A 19,083-nucleotide genomic window follows, 5' to 3' on the forward strand; every position below is an offset into this window, starting at 1 on the left:
ACAAATCTCTCTGTCCCTTTCAGTCTGGCAAACAGGGTTGGAATGTTTTCAAAAGGAATTTTACCAGGAAGCTAAAAAAAAAAAAAAAAAAAAAAAAAAACCCAAAACAACCCCCACCCCCCACCGCCTCACAAAATCCAGAAAACGAAAAGCAAATACAGAGGAACGGATGTGTATGTGGAACACTGATTCTTCCTCCTGAGACCACAAAAATCTGGCCCAGACTGTTCTGATTAATGTGATTCAGGAAGCCCCCAGTCCCCATGGTCCTGCCTCACTCAGCCTCTCAACTCCCAGTGGCCTCCAAGTAGAGCTGCTGGGTTTGAGGGATGAGTACCTCCTTTTAAGCTCTGCTTCCTGCGGCCCTGTCATGCTCTGTAGCATCCCCTCCACCAACTTGTGGATTCTGCCCCTGACCGAAATTTCCCGCCAAGGGAGGAAGATGCAGGCCTGCCTGCCCTCCAGCGCCTCCTGTGGCTCAGGCCCTGGAAGTCCTGCTTGGAGGTTCGTCTCTCTGTTCTGTTTTTTTCTTTGAAGGGTGTTCCCAAGCCAACTGTGACAGGTGTTTCTGCCTTTTGTGGAGTTTAGCAACTTTGTCTATTTTAAGAAACCATCTGGGATGGCTGAAAGCAGTTGTCTCCTCAGGATGGGTGAAATCAAGGGGTTAATTTGATCAAGTCGGCCTGGCCTGCTTGCTTTTTGGTTTTTCCCTTTTTCCATGACGCACAAGGCTTTGGTAGCTGAAGGAAACAATCTTCACCGGCTACTTTATGGATAACATTCATAGGTCACCATGAGAATGGCGCTACAGTCATTTTTCAGGAACTTGGGACAGCTCTTGTCCAGCACAAACCGATCGAGACCACCGACCTTTCAACTAGACCTCTGCAAGTACTCCAGGGGTGGCCTTTTGACATCAGAGGGCCAAAAACTCCACCCTCAGATCACAACACAACCATTTTCTTTTCTTTCTTTCTTTTCTTTCTTTTTTTTTTTTTTTTTTTTTGAGACCGAGTCTCTCTCCGTCACCCAGGCTGGAGTGCAGTGGTGTAATCTCCACTCACTGCAAGCTCCACCTGCCAGGTTCGTGCCATTCTCCTGCCTCAGCTTCCTGAGTAGCTGGGACTATGGGCGCCTGCCACCATGCCCGGATAATTTTTTGTATTTCTTTTTTAGTAGATATGGGGTTTCTACTAACACGGGGACCACCCGTGTTAGCCAGGATGGTCTCAATCTCCTGACCTTGTGATCTGCCTACCTCCACCTCCCAAAGTGCTGGGATTACAGGCGTGAGCCACCGTGCCCAGCCAGCACAACAATTTTCTACACATATATCCTTATGAAATGCCATGAACCCCAACTACACTTGGGCAGAACGAACCTATTACTTAAATTTTCCCCACTCCCAATCACCCTTCCCCATGCCTTAGACTATCCCACTTCCCTCAGCCATAAATATCCCTAAGGCTTATCTTGGGGAGGTGGATTTGAGAGCTGTTCTCCCACGTCCTCACTCAGCAGTCTTGCACATAAATCTTTCCTATTTTGCAAAACTTGTCACAGTGATTGATTCACTGTGCGCAGGCAGACGGGCCCCGGACCTGGCGGTAATATAAGTTGCCAGGACCAGCAGACCCTGAAACTTCCTACCCCTGCCCTTCCTATATTCTGCTTAAAATTTGGTGGATGAACCTATTCTTCCTTTAATTGCAGAACAGAAATGTGTTCTCCCTGAGTGTCAATGAATGCCTGATCCCTACCTAACGCAGGAAACTCTTGCCATCTCTCCAGGTGCTCCCCTAAAAATGGTGCTCCGAGGAATGATCTCACAGAACTCAAGTCTTGACCATTTTATGATATCAAATATCTTAAGCTCATAGTGACAACAGTACAAGGACGGTGCTTTGGACCTACGGTCTCACACTTCCCTTCCTTCAACATCCTCCCTAGACCCAGCCTTGAACCCGTTGCTTGGCATGAGGTAGGGCCTCAGTGCCTCAGTGGCATTCATAATTATTTTCTTTACATGGTGAAGTTGGGAGAGAGTTGAGCTTTTCTCTAGAGGAGGGGCCCAGGTAAGGCTGAGAGGGGGCTCCGAGAAGCTCCTTCCTCCACAGCCCTCTCCCAGCAGCCACTGTTGTTCTCCATGAAGGCACCTCTGGCTCCTCTACTTCCTATGATCCAAATGGGTGGGGACAGCAGGAGACTGGGCTGTTCTTCAGGCCAAAGCGACCTGGTAGTGGGAGTGGATGGTACAGAGGAGAAAGCAGTGGCTAGGAGTCAGGTGGAGATGATGTTTTGCCCCCTGAGGGCTCCAGGTCAGCTTTGCTCTAATTTTGTTTTCACTTGTTTTCACAATCCTGGAGGGAGAAGTGTCCAGAGGCTTGGGAAGGTGGACCCCAACTGCGGAGAAACACAGGCCAAGACCCACACACCACAGCCCAGGTCTTGTGGGTGGACAGGAGAAGTGGTTCTGATTCCCGTCTGGGCAGTCTCAGAGACACAGTTCAGGAGTAATCTACAGGAGAAGCTGAAGGACAGTGGAGTTATCTTCCCTGCTCCTTATCTCCCTTCCCCAATGACAGGCTTCCTCCTGGCTTCTTCCCAGAGGCCCTCTGGTCAAGATGGACACATTAGCCAGGAAGACAGACACTCACCACCAGCCTTGGGCACAGGACAGTGGAGCTGACTTCTCTGGGAAGAGATCCGAGAGTCAGGGGACCAGGGAGGCATCCCCCTTCCCAGCAGCTGGGTGTGGTTGACCTCCATGTCTTCCAACCAGTCTGGCCTCCACTCCCACAGGGGCAGGGAGAGGTTGGGAGTCAGGAAGATGTCATCCCTTGGGGAGGGAGGTGATGAGGCATCTGTCAGGGAGGGTAGAGGTGTCTGTGGGGGGTTGACCTTCAGCCCCTAGAGGCCAGTTTAGTACAGGAAGCTTAGGACCAGCTCAGGGCATGTACCCAGCCCTAAACATAACCTAGCCCCAACTCAGCCCATCAGTCCCAGAGGCCACATCCCCAGGGGCCTGATCCATTTGTTTCTTTAGGGAGAAGTGATTGAACTGTTTCCTCCCAGCCCAGCTCTGGCCTTCTATCTGCACTGTCCTTGCACATCCCCATTCCCTGGGCATTCTTCTTCTGCCATCATGGGCCCCTCTGTCCTGGATAATCCTTGCCCTCCCATTTAGCACAATCCTGGTTGTTTTTCTTGGGGGCAAAGGGTAGAGTTAGGGTTAGTAAAATGGGGATGGGGGATCTGATGGTGCATGTGGGGAAGGGACACCAAGCAGCCAGGACCCTGCACTACCTTCTACTGACATGGAGATAAAGGTCCCACTCTGCTGGGAATGTCAGGGGTGAGCCCAGTGGCTCCTCAGCCCCAGCCACTGACAGGGCAGGAGGATGGAATTGGAAGAGGATGGAGCAGCCTTTCATGGAGACTCAAGTCAGGGTAAGAGGGGAGTCCTAGAGGCAGGAAAATGGACCTACAGTTGGCTGCCTTTAGAACTGGACAATTTAGGCCAGGCTCAGCGGTTCACGCCTATAATCCCAACACTTTGGGAAGCTGAGGCGGGCAGATCACTTGAGGTCAGGAGTTCAAAACCAGCCTGGCCAACATGTAACCCCGTCTCTACTGAAAGTACAAAAAAAATTAGCTGGGCATGGCAGGTGCCTGTAATCCCAGCTACTCGGGAGGCTGAGGCAGGAGAATCTCTTGAACCTGGGAGGCGGAGGTTGCAGTGAGTTCAGATCATGCCACTGCCTGGGCAAAACAAACAAACAAACAAACAAAACAAAAACAAACGAATTGGACAATTTGTCCTTGTTCTGTGGGTGACCTTGAGCAAACTAATAAAACTATCTGACTTAACGTTTCCTCATTGGGATAAGAGGGATAAAGAATATTCCACATAGACTTTCAATATTAAATGTATGCAAAGCACTTATCATAGTACCTGAGATACAGTAATCGTTCAATAAAACTAGTTGTTTTAACAACGATGACATTATGATGGTTGTTAGAAAGGCGAGGGGCATGAGTGAGGAGTAAGATGGGGAGACCTCACCTACCTGTGAAGACGCAGTCTGCCTCCCTGGGCTCTAGACCAAAACCAAAGCTATCCACTGCCACTGCCAGGGCCCGGGCAAAGTGGGCATCAGCGAGGAAGGAGCCATCGGAGGAGCTGACAAGGCTGGCTCTGGCGCTGGCAGCATTGTCCTCAGAGGCTGAGCCCCAACCATTGGCTAAGGAGCCCTCGCTGGGGGTGGGGGTGAGGCAGGGCCGAGGTGGGCACAGCAAGACTCCCCCCTCGGACCCCACCCCTCCTCCGGTCCTGTCCATGCCCGTGAACTCTGAGGCTGTTGGGGTGCTGATATACCCATAGGTGGTGGGGGGTGAAGGAGCTCTTGGCATGGGAGAGACGCTGTTCCTAGGGAGATGCAAAAGGGGAGACAGCAATGGTTTGGGTGGAATGGGGGTTGTAGTAGCAGAAAAGCCCCAGTTGAGGGAGGGCGGAATGGGTGGAGAGGCGCGTGCTCCCGTAGCTTTTCTGTAGTTCTTTGGCTATCTCTCAAGCCACTCACCTGGGAGTCTCCTCACCCTCACTGAGTTCCAAACACAGGGCTACCTCCTCAGGGGTCAGCACGCTGTCTTGATCCTCCCCCAGGGATGACAGTGAAGAGCTGGACAGGTGACTGGAAGCTGGGCTGGGGCCAGAGAGGGAAGAGGCCTGAGGGCTAGGGGGACTGCAGGGGCTAAGGATGGGAATGGGGGCTGTTGCCAGCAGGATGGAGGAGGGAGCCTGTGGTGCCACCGGAGGCCTGATCAGGGTGAGAGAGTGACGGCACAGTGGTTAGTACAGCTCTTCAAGTCCTTTCTCCCCTTCCCCAGCCTGTCCAATCCCAGTACACACTCCCCACACCCCCTCTCTCCCAGCCCTGCTTCCGGACCCCATACCCTCTTACTGGGTCTGTTGACTCTGAGTTTGGGGAGTTTCATGAGGAAAGAGGGGTGCTGGAGGGAGAGGATGAGTAACCAGCTCATTTGAGGAGCTGAGGAGTTTCGGTCCCAGGGCCCGCCAAGCAACCAGAGCTTGGGGCACAGCTCCTGGGGAATAGAAGCCTGGTGTGAGAACTGGCATCTCCATCTGCTCTGGAGCTCAGCCTGCCGACCCCCCCACCAGCCCCCTTAGCTACCTGTCCCCTACTCCATCCAACCCTCATCAGCCTCCTCAGGGAAAGGAGGATGAGCCTGTGGGAGGGGCCTGGGCTGGTGAGCCCCTGCACCCCTACACCCTATCTCGCCCCTTCACTTCCATTTCAGGGACCTTCTCTCACCTGGGCTTTGGGAAAGGTTCTTGGAACCTCTATTTCCCAACTCACAGGCCCGGAGCTCCAAGGGTTGGCTGCCCCGGAGCAGTGGGGAACTGTTGACATGCTGCAGCTCTGCAAAGAAAGGGTTGGTGGTTGCGGGGCCCAGGATGGACCATTCAGACCCCAGCTGCTGTCTCCATCTTCAGTCTTATTCAATTCAGCCTGCAGGACCCGGAACCCAGAGAAAAGAGAGGGAAACCCCCCTGAATCCCTTCCACACCCCCATCTTCATCCAGCAGCTGCGATAGGGTAGAAGGAGCACTAGGCTTGGAGTCAAAAGACCTGCCCAGCTCAGCTGTGTGACCTCAGCGCAGTCCATGTACCTTTCTGAGTCCCAGTTTCATGTGTAAACAACCACTTTGAATGATGGTCTTGACAATTAAGTAAAACAGATTGTGCAAGTTCTTGGCCTTGATAGATACTTTAAAAAACAACTTCCTTTTCCTTGACTGTATTCATTCCAATCTTCCTGATCTCTATACCCTCACATTGCTACTCTCATGAATTTTGGCTCAGTAAGAAAAATACTCCTTCTTTTCTTGGAGAGAATCTATGAATTTCCATTTCTCACATTGCAAGTATCTCACATGGCTCTGGATAGCCCTGCTCTGGGAAACTCGACTGTCTCTCACTTGAAAGGTGGGGTAGACTGTCAGGTTGAGCTGAGTGAGTAAGACAAAAACAGGGATCGACACACAATGTCGGCTGTGACAGGAGACAGTTGGCTAGTAGGAAGAGGAACTTCAGAGTAGGAAAAGGTATTGGTCTTTGCCAGGGAGGCAATGCCCTGCCCATAGCTATTCAATACTTTTTGTTGAATGGAAGAACGAATGCATGGGTGATACCAGAAATGTGGGAAGAATCACCTACAAGATGGAAGCTGTCATCTGGCCACATGGGCAGTGGAGAGACAGGGCTCTGAGTGAACTTTCACAATGGAGAAGCTGGAAATGAAAGAGACAGCCCCAATTGTGTGCAGTGACCTGTGATCATGCTTCTTGGTCAGGCCAGAATGCAAAAGGGATCTAAGTTTAAGCCAGACAGGAATAGGGTAATAGAGGAAAGAGATTTTTCCAGGACCAGGAACCTGAAGACCATCAAAGGAGAAAAGAAACAGCCTTTAGATTAGTGTCCCATGACCAGAAGCCCAACTAGGAAAGGGTTTCCCATCTTGGTGGACCAGGGACTAGGCAGGACCCTCAGGGTAGAGCTATCTAGTCAGTCTCGTATCAGAGATCTGGAGGCCACTATGGGCAGCTTCAGAGCAAGGAAGTGAGCCAGGCTTTGGCACTGACCAAGACCCCATTTATGTACTAGTGGCCAGACCTTCTGATCCTTTGGGATGGAAACTCATCAATGACTAGACTCCCTCCATCAAAGTTTCCTTTGGTACTTTGGCTGTTTGGTTTTTGTTGATTTTCTATAGCTTTCATATGACCCAGGTAGTCCTGGGAGCCAACTTCTGGGTTGGTGCGCCAACTCTGCTATCATCAGCTTCGTCTTGTCTAGTGCCTGGCTTCTTGACTAAGCTCAGAAATGTGAGCACAAGTTGGTTGACTGGTTTGAGTGGAAAGGGAAAGAAAACAGCCAGGCCTGGAAAAGGCCACTTTTATCCTAGCCTGTTTCACTTCCTCTAAGGGACCCTGGTAACAAAAGCCATCCTCCTACATTGCTTGGAGTTACTTGGACTTTAGTTTCAATTCTAATTGAATAAACTATACAAGAAAAATGTTATCAAGGTGAAAGGTTGAAACTCATTGGCCAAATTGCAATAAATATTTGTTTGAATAAAATAATGAATGAATGAGGTTATTCAGTGCATGTATCTGGCAAAGTGAGCAGAACTAAGAACCTGTTATGATGGACGAGAGACAGGAGGCTGCAATTGTGAGGATATCAGCACTAGAGAAGAAACCCCAACTAAGGCCAAATAATAAGAAAAAGGAACAAGCAGATAAAGGGGAGTGGGGGGCAATGGGAGAGGCTGCCAGTTTTAGAAGAGGAAGAAACAGCAGTAGAATCAGCTCCATGGCTCTGCAGAAGACCATAGCATGATCTTGCTGCTGCTGAGGTCCTGGGAGGTAGAGGTAGAATATCTAGTGTCCACCAGCCAAGGAGTTGCTGCGGTTGACCTATCCTGGGGACAGTGGTGAGATGGGGCTAGAGTGAGGAGAAACAGGGAGTGAAGTAAACCACAGGCTAGGAAGCTTCATCTCCAAATTGGAACCCTTCTTAAGAACTGGCTGTAGAAAACCACTCACCTCTTTCCAGTAGCATTACTGTTCTATGAGGGGCTATCCTTTCCATTAAAGTCGGTGTAGTTCTTCGTGGGAAGGCTGTTTTTCAAATGAGACTATTCAACCTCTTTTTATCTGGTGTTTCATTACCACCAAGGATTTATAATCCAATAGCTCTGAGGCAAAGCTGGTAAGAATGCCAGCTTCACTGATATTTAGAGTCATAAAATTCTGGATATTGAACAAGCTCTTAATTATCTTAATCTATCTTTGTCTTGTTAAAAGTTGGATTAAATCCACTTTAAAAAAAAGACTTGGCTGTAGAACACTTGTTAGGTCTTACTTATCAGTACAGAAGACACAAGAAGACAGCAGGTGGAGTGCAGGCCAATGTTCTGCAGGCCAGAAATAGGAAAAAATACTCAAAGAGAGAATCAGATTTCCTGAGGGAGCTCCAGAGAGACTCAGAATCGCCCTCAGAGGCAGACTATCCTGCCTTCACGTTTGAGTCCTGTAGCTAATTACTTGCAGAAGTTTGAACTAGTAACTCAATCATTCTGGCCCTCTTCCTGTCTGTAAAATCAGAGAAATAGTAGCCAGCCAATCTATTGTGAGGATTAAATGAAGTAACAAATATAAGTAAAGCACCCAGTATATAGTCATTGATCAAGAAATGGAGGCTATAATTATTTTTTTCTGGAAAGTCAAAGAAGGCAGCTGGGAGTCAGGAGAGAAACCTCTCCAGAAAGGAAATGCCCATTCCTCTCTGAGAAGTGAGTTGGAAGTCAGTGCCCAAGCACACCTGTATATAGTACACCAGGAGATGAACTCATGGGAGCCTGAGGCTTCGTGGCAGCACTGGTCACATTCCTCTAGGCTCTAGCATTACTTGTATGCTAGTCAGCACTTTCGTTAGGCCCTGAACCCTTAGAAGTCAAGGGCTGTATCTGGTATCTCTTGTGTTCCCCATGTCTGGCATGCAGTGGTGCTTATTAAATGTTTGCTGAGTTGAATTGACTGCAGAATTAGGGCTCACTGCTGGTGTAGCCAAACTGAAACAAGAGGACAGTGCAAAAAGCTGAGGCTATTGCACCCCTAGCTGAGTGCTCTGGTGGTAGGAGAAAGAGGTCTTGTGTCCACCTGGAGAGGAGAATGGAAGGAGGGTATGGAGGTTCACCTCACTCCAGGCTTTGAGGTCTCATTCCCATCACATTCCCACTCCTGGGCCCCTCTACCACCAGCTCAGGCTACGTCTATTCTCCCTCTCCTTACCCTGCTTCTTTTTGGCCTTCCAAGCCTCTGTAGGTGCCAGAGACAAGCGTGGAGAAGAGAGTCCCCTGTGGCTGCAGAGGCTGTCTGAGCTGGAACAGGGGCTGGAAAGTCGGGCCAGCTGGGGTGGTAGGCGCCTGACAGCTGGGACCTGGGGACTTGGCCTGGCTGGGGGACTGGAGGGCAGCTCAGCGATGAGGGAGCCATAAAAAGTGCTGGTGTCTGGAAGCAGGGGCACGCCGGGGCTTCGGGAGTCCCAGGAGAGCACTGTGATATAAATGACAGGAGGAATTATGGTGAGCATGTCCCACTCTCCATCCCTGGGATCACTGCCCCCAGCTAGGCCCTTGCCCCCACTGAGCATGCTCACAGGAGCGACGACAGTCTAGCGGGTCCCGGGGGTCCGCCCCCAGCCTACTGCTGAGGCTGCTGCTGCTGCTCAAGTCCCGAGAGCCAGAGGTGGAACGCCAAGTGTCTGCCAACCACTGGGAGTCACTGTGATCCATCCTGGGGCAGTGGAGGGAGGGGGTGAGGCCGGGAGAGACAGGGAGAAGTGAGAACCTTATTGGCCAAGACCTCCTGTTCAGAGGGCAGCAGAAGAGGGCAAGGAGTTGGTGGTATCTGCTTTATCCTTACTACTGCTTCTCAGCTTTTCACAGACTCCTTAAGATCTCTGACCCATCCCCCAAACTCAGCACCCCTTTCTATTCCTGGATGAGGGGAAATCCAAGTCACCCAGAGCTGGGAGGTAGTAATGACAGACAGCTATGTTTGCTGAGGTGAAAAGAAGACCTGAAGACAAATCTGGTTTGACAATCCCTATCTGTCACAGCTTAGCTTGGGTATGTACATCTGTTGTACTTGGGTAAATACATCCTCTCTAAGCCCCAGTTTTCTCATCTGTAAAATGGTAACAATAAGACCTTCTACACTCAAGGCTGATGGTCTGAGTTTAAATGGGGGAAATCTGAGATCACTCAGCTAGCAGAGCAGGAGCTTGCTCCATGGATGTTGGCCTCTGGCTGCCTGAGTGATCTTTTAAGAACAGGGATCTGAGCAAGGAGTTTCTCTGCATAAGACCTTCAACGGCCCCTCATTTACCACGGTAGAACCCAGGGACCTAGCATGGCTAACAGGACTCTCCTTGGTCTGGTTTCCAACTCCCTAACTATATCCTTTGCTCTGACCCATCTCTCACCCTATACCCGAGCTAGAACAAATGGTTTGTCTTTCCCTATGGACATATCTGGCTATTACTTGCTGCTTCATTGCTTTTCCCTCCACCCTCTTCTTACTGTCAGGGTACTGTGGAATCTTCTTTCTCCTATGTTTTTCCACATTGACCCCCTCCATGTGTCTTGTACCCACTTCTGCGTGGCCAGTACAGGATTGCACTCATATCCCCTCATGCCTGTCTCTGCCTACACTGAGAGATCCTGGCAGGTGGAGGCTATTCCAAAGGAATGAATGAACCAAAGATCAGAATGGAATCTCCCTCCAGGACAGAGCAGGAGTTCCCAGGGAAGCCAGGGAAAGCTTAGGGCAGAGCAGACAAAGCCAGGAGGTAGCTGAAAGAAAGAAGACAGTGAACTCAGAAAAGGTCAGAACACAACACCAGCCGGCTTGGACCCCTGCTCTGGGCTGAGGACCTGACAGTGAAATGGCAGCTCTAGGCCTGGATGTGCTGGCACACAGTAGGTGCTCAGTAACTTCTGTGGATAGATGCAGACCTGGAGTGGGAAGCCTCCCAGAGGAGATCTAATGAAATAAAGAGCCAAGAAAGCAGACAGAGAGATGAAGCGGTTACTTAGTACAAAACTCAGAGAACGGGAGCAAGAAGGATGTGTTCTCTATCAGCACGATGTCCCAAAACTGCAGACTTGTCCTGGCAGCCAAATATACCGGAAGCAGAAGGGCCTATGGGCAGATCCTGTTTTTGAGAACAGTGAGGAAGAATCTATGATGTAGGCACCGAACAGCCTCTGCTGTAGCTGCGGGTGGATTATGATGCGGGCACAATGGCTCAGTGAGAGAATTACTGAGTGCAAAAGCACTACTTGGTAGACCTTGGGTGCACACATAAGATGAGACATTCGAGCTGGTCGTCTCATGCTGATTATTCTCCACCTAGCAGGGTTAGGCAGCAGGAGAGGTGGGGTGACAAGAGCCCTGGACTGGGGATTCAGAAGGCCAGTCTCTAGTTGGGCAGCCTTGAGCAAAGTCACTCAAGTTCTATGAGTTTCAGTTTACTAGTCTGTCAAGTGGTGTGATAGGAATATTAATGACAGAGAAATGAACTCTCAGTTGGAGTTACAGGAGAGATTCATGTACGAGAGTCCCAAACTGCCTGGCAGGTCGACTAGTCCTCCGTTCTTCTCTGTTGCAGCTCCACTGTCCCTTGCCACCCTCCCTTACTACAGACCTCCCCCTTCACCTCTCACCTGTGTTTTAGGATGGCGTCCTTACTGGTATATCTGTACAGACCTGGGAGAAGGCAGGAGGAAGGCTAAATCCAGAGGCTGGATCACCTGGCCAGAGATCCAAAGCCCCTGCACCAGTCTGACTGGATGCTGAGGAGGCCTGTATATGTGTGGGACCCCTCAGAATCTCACCTGGGCCCAGGTGCACCCCAGCTTGGCGCCGGCGGTGGATACACACAGCGGTGCCCAGAAGCAGCAGCCAGAGCACAACACCACAGGTGGCAATGACCTCAGGCCGCTTCAAGGTGGCCCTCAGCTGCTCCAGGGTCCAGGGACCATGCTCACTGGGTTCTCGGGTGGCTCGCTCCATGGCCTGCTCTGTATGGGATGCAGAGCTCAGGGGGAGGGGGAGTCGAGGCAGTGAGGGCCTGGCAGGCAAGGGGGAAGAGCTGGAAGTGTGAGGTAGGAGCAGGGAGAGAGGGAGGCAGGAGCAGGGAGAGAGGAAGGCGGGATGCAGGCTGAAGGGTAGGGCGGGCCTGTGGGCACTGCTCTCACCTAAAAGGAGGCAGACAGGGCTACTGGGTTCCCCAGCTCCAGCACCAGTGACTGCAGCCACTTGCACACAGTAGGAGCCTGGCATGCGGGTGGCGATTTCCAGCTGGGTCTGCTCACCAACCACAGTCCAGTTGGCTGGGGGCAGTGACGTGTTGCCCAGGCTCCAGACCTGAGGCACAAGAAGAGGTGAACAGCTGCCCCAGGCACCATCCCAGAAGCTAAGCCCTTTGTCTGCAGATCAGACTCCAGGGATGTGGTTATTCGGCCCTGCCATCCACTTGGGGAATGCACCCAATTTCCTATTCCCCTCCTATTCTCCCAGCCAAGTGAGAGCTACCTCTCTCTAGATGAACAGAAGAAAGGCAAAAGCAATCTGCTAAAATACATGTAACATAGTAGTTTTCAAACAACAGCAGCCTTCCAAGTCACCTGGAGAGCCTGCTAAAGTATAGTTTGCCAGGCCCGTCTCTGAGTTTCTGATTTATTAGCCCTGAGAAAGGATCTCAGGGTTTGTGTTCCTAACAAGTTCCTGGGTGAGGCTGATGTTGCTGCTCTAGAAGTCACACTTTGAGCACCACTCCCTTATTCACAGCCTGGTTTGATCTAGTCTGTTTCTTATTCCTGTGGCCTTAGGCCCACTTTCCATGTCTGTACACTGGGGATAATACCCCAGGGTGGACTGTGAGGTGAAACGGGATCAGGGAGGTCAAGTGCTTGGCAGGGTCTGGCACAGTGGGTCCTTGCTCAGCAAAAGAAGGTTTTCTTTGCTTCTCTGCCCAGGTGCCTTTCTCAGTGCACAGAGCAAGGGTATGCAGAACTCTAGAGAAAAGAGATGTCCTGGCAGCACTAAGAAGGGCTATGTCAGTTTGTGGGGGTACCTGGTAGCCACGGATGATGCCATTGTGGTTTTCAGCAGGTGGTGGGACCCAGCTCACAAGGACACTGCCATTGCCAGGTTTTAGGGTCACCTCCTGGGGTGGGGCACTGGGCACTGGAGGGGTGGAAGAGAGGCTATGAGGGGCTCTGAGGGAGAAGACGCTAGGGAAAGGAGCTGGGATGGGGGACACAGAGTCAGAACCCCACCAAGGAGACAAGAAGCCTCTCGAAGCTCTGCTGGCCTGGCCAGGGCAGAAGGGAGTTCCAGAGTAGGACCCATAATCTCCCCCCAAGACTGAAGCAGAACAGTCCAGGGGCCCCCAGATAAGAAGGAGTCAGAGGGCATATTTGTTGGGTTCCAAAGGGATCAGGCCCTGACCTTTTTCCGGCAGCCTCAGGAGCAGCACGTTGCTGTCAGGGCCTCGAGCCCGGCCGGAGGATGGTCTCACTTTGAACTCATAGTCTTGGCCCCAGTGGAGGCCTCCAAGCTCTGCGCTCTGCCAGCCGGCCAGCAGCTCCTCTGCCCATGGAGCTCCCTGGTCTCCCGGGGCAGTCTGGGTCCTGAACAAGGCCGTGTAAGATTGGGCAGGTGCAGCAGGGCCGCTCACCTGGGAAGGAGTTGCGAGGAAGGGCGAGGGGTCAGAGAACTCAGGAACAGCCCTTTCTTGAGCTCTGGACTGGCTTTCACCCTTAGCACCTGGCCCTTACCTTCCAGCTGAGCCACACAGCCGGTCCAGGCTTGGGGCCCTTTGCGGGGTCCGGGTTCAGCAGTGTCACATTTTCCAGCTGAATTCGCACAGCCAAAAGCTCCACAGGCTCTGTGTAGTCCTGGGGCTCTGGGGGGAGGATGGGGCTGGGCTGGGGCCTACAGGCCGGAGTGACAGAACTGAGGTGTGGAACATCCCTCAGCCAGGGAGGAACCCCAGGGAACCCGAACTCCCAGAGTCTCCAGGTCTTGAGCATTCCGATTTCTACTCTAGCAGGGGGGAACCTCCCACTACATGAGACCCCCAGCACTTTGACCCTGACCCCACATACCTTAACCCTAGCCCAAACCAGAACATACCACCCTAACTGGAGCCCGCAGCCTGGCCCTGATTTTAGCCGACCCCTGTCCTTACCCTGGATGGACACCCGGGCTGCGCGGCTCTCCCTGTGTCCTGCGCTGTTGGCGGCCACACACATGTAGGCCCCTGCGTCACTCTTCTCTGCTCTTGCCATCAGCAGGGACCCCCCGGACACCTGTCAGGGCCAGGTTCACTGTGAAGTCTCCTACGTGGGGAGGGGCTCTGAGCTGGGGGGAAATTTGAGGTCCCCCTGCTCTCCCCTCCTTAAATTCTACTGGAGGATGCGGGGCTGGAGGGCAGGTCAGTCCCTCAGGGTGTGCCCAGGTCTGCCCAGGCCAGGATGAAGTGTGGGAGAGGGGGCCACACTTACCGTGTACCTTCCGGGCTGGAGGACCAGGGGTTTCCCATCTTTCCACCATGAGACTGTGGGCTCTGGGTGGCCCCAGGGCGGCCCACATTCCAGAGTTAACTGCTCGCCCACCACAGCTACCATGTCCCGAGGCTGGATCTGGAAATCCTCCCGGAGGACTGTGGAGAGGATGGAAGGTGACAGGGAGCAGGGCCCAGGCCTCCTCTCCCTCCCTTATCACTCTTGCCCCCTTCTGCTTTGCCCACCTTCCTGGCCTCCCATTTTGGGCCAGCCCCACCCCAGCTTGCCCTCCCAAGCCTTGCAGCCCGGGCCTCTGCTCTCAGATGTTCCCTTGAACATTCAATTCATATGTCTCCACCCAGGTTTGCCCCACCCTGAAGCTCCCCTCCCAGACCTCACCAGCCACAGAGAGCCGAGCGCCTCTGCTGACTGCTGTGCCCAGCCGGTTGCTGGCCTCACATGTGTAGACACCAAGGTCTGTGGACAGGGCCTGGCCATCGTGGGCATGTCCCCGGGCAGGGGGCTGCAGCAGCAGAAGGGTCCCATCAGGCAGGAGGTGGTGTGGGTCTGGGGGTACCATGCTCAGGGGCTGCCCATTCAGCAGCCAGCGGATGGTGGGAGGTGGCTGGCCCGAGGCTCGGCAGCTCATCCTGGCAGGGCCAGGGCCCTGGAACAGCTGGTCTTGCGGGTGGACTAGGATCTGGGGCGGGGAGTCCTGAGCCATGCCTCCTGGGAGGGAAAGGGAGCAGAGCCCAGTCTGATCATCAGCAACACCCCAAATTCCTGGCACCCCCTCATCTGTCTTCTCTTGTGTGCGAGTTTGCCAGATGACCTGTACTCTGAACTACTGAAGGCTGCCCCTCAAAGAACGAGCTAGCTGGTAGGAGAGAGGGCCAGCATGCACAGCATCCAGACCAGGGCTTGCATAGTATGTTCTCTCTCTCTCTCTCTCTCTCTCTCTCTCTCTCTCTCTCTATCTCTATCTCTGGCGTGTGCGCACACGCACAAACACACATACACTTACACACGTTAATCATCATCATCATCATCGTCATCATCATTCTCATCTCTGGTCCCCCCACTGCAAAAGGGAAGCAAGCAGTCAGCAGGCCTCTTCTGCCCTGAGCAGGCCTTGGATGGAGGGAGCATGGGCCAGGAGAGGGAGAGCAACTCACCCATGATGAGCAGGAGCAGCAGAGGCCGGGAAGCCCGGGACCCCCGGAGGCTTTCTCCTCCACAGCCCATGGCTACTCTCAGCCTTCTGTCCTTGTCCCGAGCACTTTGTCCTGCTGCTCTGAGCTCACAGCGAAGAGGGAAGGAGGGGCGGGGTGGGCTGGTGGTGGTTGTTTGTGACCGAGACTCTGCCCCAGGAGGGAAGCGGCTTTGAGGAAACCGATGCTTCCTGCCTGGCCCTCAGTGCCTTGGAGAACTGGGAGGAGACCAGAGGCGAGAAACTCTCTGACCTCGACCCTTTAGCTGTAACCTCCGACCCTAACTTCAGCGCTAAGCTTTATCTCATGATCTAGTCGGGGATTTCTTACAGGGTATCTTTACACTAACCATAACTCCAATCAGAGCCTTAATCCTCTATTTAAATCTTATCCCTGGATCCCAATCCTTATCCTTTTGCCACCTGCTAGAGAGGAATGAAAACCCCAGGAGTCTCAGGACACAGCAAGAAGCTGAGGACAGAGGGCAGTGGGGCTGCAGGCTGGGGAGGCTGAGTGAAGTGGAGCAGGGGTGGATTGTAACACCCTGGTCCATTTCCCCAGGGGCAGATGAGCCAGGGGGTGGGGTAGAGTGGGAGACAGGAAGGACTCAGAGCCTCTGGGACAAGCTGGGAGATTCCCACAGGATGTGTCCATATTCAGCTCAGAGATGGATGAAATAAGCTTCTGTGGAGACCTTGGGCAAGTCAGTTTCCTTCTCTGTAAAATAATAATAGTAGTTCCTACTTTGTGGGATAAAGTAATGATGAAACACATAAAGGATAAAACCACCGGCATCTGGTGCCTGACGCATTAAGAGTGATCCATAAAGCTGAGCCAACATTGTGTATTTGTTTTTAGGCCCATCTTATCACTGAAACTATTGGAGGATCCTCGGCAGGAGTATTTTTCAGGCCCTTGAAAGGCGGTTGGAGTAAAAGACCTTTTAAGAGGCTTTCCAGTCCCAAGAGCCTGTGTCCATGTCTGTAGCAGGCAGGCCTTGCAGCTTTTGAGCCTACAATGTCGGCTCTTGCCCGCTGCCCCCTTTCACCCACAACCTAGACAGAGGCCACACTCCCCTCTCAGATCCCAGCTCGTGTTTACCGGTCTCTTCCTTCCAAATCTGGAATCTCAGCCATTTCCTGGAGCTGTTCCCGGAAGGCCAAGGCCAGGCTCTGGGGCTCAGCGGAAGAGTATCCAGCCTTTGTTCCCAATTGTTCCTGGCTGGCTTCTCTGCAGGGCCCCTAACCCAGCTGACGCCCTCCCTTCCCCCCTCCCCATTCCCATCCTGGCTTCAGTGCCAGCCACAGCTTAACAGCCTGTCAAGTAGAAGGCTCCTTCACTCCTCTTTCCTCTCAAACTCAGACCAAGACTGACAAAGACAGAATTGGAGCAAGGAAACACCCTGGTCTCTACAAACTGGGGCGTTCGCAGAGGCTAAAGAATAGGCAGAGTGAAAGTCATAGGGTGGCAGAGCTGGAAGGATAGGAATTGGGGCCAGGGAACAGAATGTTACTACCCTTAACACCTCTAATTCTGAAATCCCAGTTTTTGTTCTCTGGACCCAATTCCTATCCCAAATTCTGTGGGTGTGTCCTTACACTAACCATAACTCCAATCAGAGCCTTAATCCTCTATTTAAATCTTATCCCTGGATCCCAATCCTTATCCATTTGCCACCTGCTAGAGAGGAATGAAAACCCCAGGAGTCTCAGGACACAGCAAGAAGCTGAGGACAGAGGGCAGTGGGGCTGCAGGCTGGGGAGGCTGAGTGAAGTGGAGCAGGGGTGGATTGTAACACCCTGGTCCATTTCCCCAGGAGCAGATGAACCAGAAGTTGGAGTAGAGTGGGAGACAGGAAGGACTCAGAGCCTCTGGGACAAGCTGGGAGATTCCCACAGGATGTGTCCGCATTCAGCTCAGAGTTGGATGAAATAAGCTTCTGTGGAGACCTTGGGCAAGTCAGTTTCCTTCTCTGTAAAATGGAAATAATAATAGTAGTTCCTACCTTGAGGAATAAAGTAATGAAACACATAAAGCACAGAACCACTGACATCCAGTGGCTGGCGCATTAAGAGTGATCCACAAAACTGAGTCAACATTGTGTATTTATTTTGGGGCAGGCAGAATGGAGTCAAGTTTATGGGGTCCAGGATCTGTGAGGCCAGAGTGATGAAGGGGAGATTCATATGGACACTGGAGTCAGCTGAGGATGAGACAGGAAAGGATGTGGTGGGACTGGAGGATTTACTGCACAGAAGGCCAATTTGGGATTTCCCAGGTACAGAGTCTCCAAGACTGTCTGACTCCCTGACTGCCAGCTCCCCAAGAATGTCACTGTCAGCGGTCTGCCTTTAGACTCCTCTGCTTCTACATTGGACCTGGGGAGACTAATTAAGGCTCGCTAACGCTTTAATGCCAACTAGATTTTACTCCAGTCTTCACAATGCAGAAAGATGGTAGGTTTCCCTCAGGGGAAAATAAGGCAAGTTTCAAAGGAATTCCAATCCATCACTAGCCCTGTCCTCAGCAGGGTGAGAAAGGAGAGGTGAGATGGCCTGTGTGCACCGCAGGGACAGAGCCCCAGAGGCTCCCGCAGCCTGAGGAATGGCCCCTGCCCCACGGACACACGCCCGGTGCCTGGAGATCACCTTCAGCACAGCCTTGCCCTACTCCCAGGTTCTGGGGAACCAGGTGCTAACACCTGAAGGCGATTGGAGGGGCAGATTCCTCAGTTGTTCCTGCAGGACACTAGAACTTTTTCTCCAGGGCACTCAGAGTGACATGCGGTGGTGGCCGAGGGGACTTCCCAACAGTAGGGTATGTCTGGATGGCTCCCAGAGACTGCCCGGCTCATTTCCAGCAACCCGGCGCATCCGCATCCTCATTGTCTCATTTCCACAAACTGTGGAAGAGCCGACTGCATGAGTCATGGGGATGATGTGGCTTGGTGGGAGCCGCCTCCAATTGCTATTTCAGGGAAGCTCTGTTCTGGGGCTCTGGTGATGTGCAGTCCCGGTGACCAGTTTAAGCAGTGCCTTCCTTCACCCCTAGTTCCAGTGTTTTGTGTTTTCTAACTCCCCCTGCATTGCTTGTAAGAGGGAGAAGAGAGGGGAAGTACCAAGTGCCCTTCTGAGCAAATCTCCAGAGGAAACTTCTCTTCAATCTCTGGCTCCTGGCTTCTTTGGCTTTCTGCTCTGTGATCTCTGAAGATGCAATCTGAGACTCCTGCTGGCCAAGCTGGTGGAGAAAAAGGGATAAACTCAGGTGGGATTTGGAGTCAGTTACACTGAGGTTGAGATCCTGCTTCCACCTCTTATTGGCAGAGAGATCTTGAGTACGTCACATAACCTCTCTGAGTCCCACTTCCCTCATCTGTTCTGCATGAGGTTTACATACAGTAGACATGGAAGTTCTTTGAAAACACTAGATAGGTGTGAGTTGTCCTTTGAGTGTTCTGGGATCAGCATGCCTGACCAACACAGCCATAGCCAATACCAGCTACCCCTTGATATTCTTTGTGGATTTGAGACTCACACTTTTTGCCTTCTTGTTTTTTCCCCTTCTTTGCTTGAGTCTGCTTGGTCTCAATCTATAAATTCTCATGTTTGTTCCAAGATGCCAACAGCTGGAGGGAAATTGAGTCAAGAGAGAAGACAGTAATGACTTCCTCTTAGCTGGCTGGAAAACTCGCCCTAAGGCCACTTCA

At 52.2% G+C, this 19,083-nt stretch overlaps 1 protein-coding gene across 13 annotated transcripts; it reads right to left on the reverse strand.

Moving 5' to 3' along the window:
- Positions 1–1,835: 1,835 nt before the first annotated feature.
- ROBO4 (roundabout guidance receptor 4) lies at positions 1,836–15,449 on the reverse strand. Of its 13 annotated transcripts, XM_065529175.1 has the most exons (19): positions 15,342–15,449; positions 15,191–15,247; positions 14,566–14,895; positions 14,167–14,324; positions 13,851–13,971; positions 13,438–13,565; positions 13,109–13,337; positions 12,732–12,844; positions 11,854–12,022; positions 11,491–11,676; positions 11,320–11,362; positions 9,249–9,385; positions 8,882–9,145; positions 5,337–5,444; positions 4,965–5,106; positions 4,584–4,820; positions 4,071–4,429; positions 2,658–2,864; positions 1,836–2,530 (listed from the first exon to the last, which is right to left on the reverse strand). In XM_065529175.1, exons 3-19 carry the CDS (start codon positions 14,888–14,890, stop codon positions 2,508–2,510), a joined length of 2,949 nt encoding a protein of 982 aa, XP_065385247.1. In that variant the 5' UTR covers positions 14,891–14,895; positions 15,191–15,247; positions 15,342–15,449; the 3' UTR covers positions 1,836–2,507. The 13 variants fall into 13 exon arrangements, 3 of the variants coding, with proteins under 3 accessions (XP_065385247.1, XP_073871633.1, XP_005580097.3); XR_010581053.1 differs by lacking the exon at positions 15,191–15,247 and having other exon boundaries at positions 2,658–2,839; XR_012423851.1 differs by lacking the exon at positions 15,191–15,247 and having other exon boundaries at positions 4,957–5,106.
- Positions 15,450–19,083: the final 3,634 nt, after the last annotated feature.

Source organism: Macaca fascicularis, chromosome 14 (assembly GCF_037993035.2).
Source record: "Macaca fascicularis isolate 582-1 chromosome 14, T2T-MFA8v1.1".
Lineage (NCBI taxonomy): Eukaryota > Metazoa > Chordata > Mammalia > Primates > Cercopithecidae > Macaca > Macaca fascicularis.

What these genes read in the sequence shown, in the direction of transcription:
- ROBO4 (XM_005580040.4), bottom strand. Translation starts at nt 15,411, where the DNA reads ATGGGCTGTGGAGGAGAAAGCCTCCGGGGGTCCCGGGCTTCCCGGCCT. An exon ending in TGGGGTGCACCTGGGCCCAG is followed by an intron (nt 11,363 to 11,490) that starts GTGAGATTCTGA and finishes GCCTTCTCCCAG; the next exon opens with GTCTGTACAGATATACCAGT. An exon ending in GCTAGACTGTCGTCGCTCCT is followed by an intron (nt 9,146 to 9,248) that starts GTGAGCATGCTC and finishes TTTATATCACAG; the next exon opens with TGCTCTCCTGGGACTCCCGA.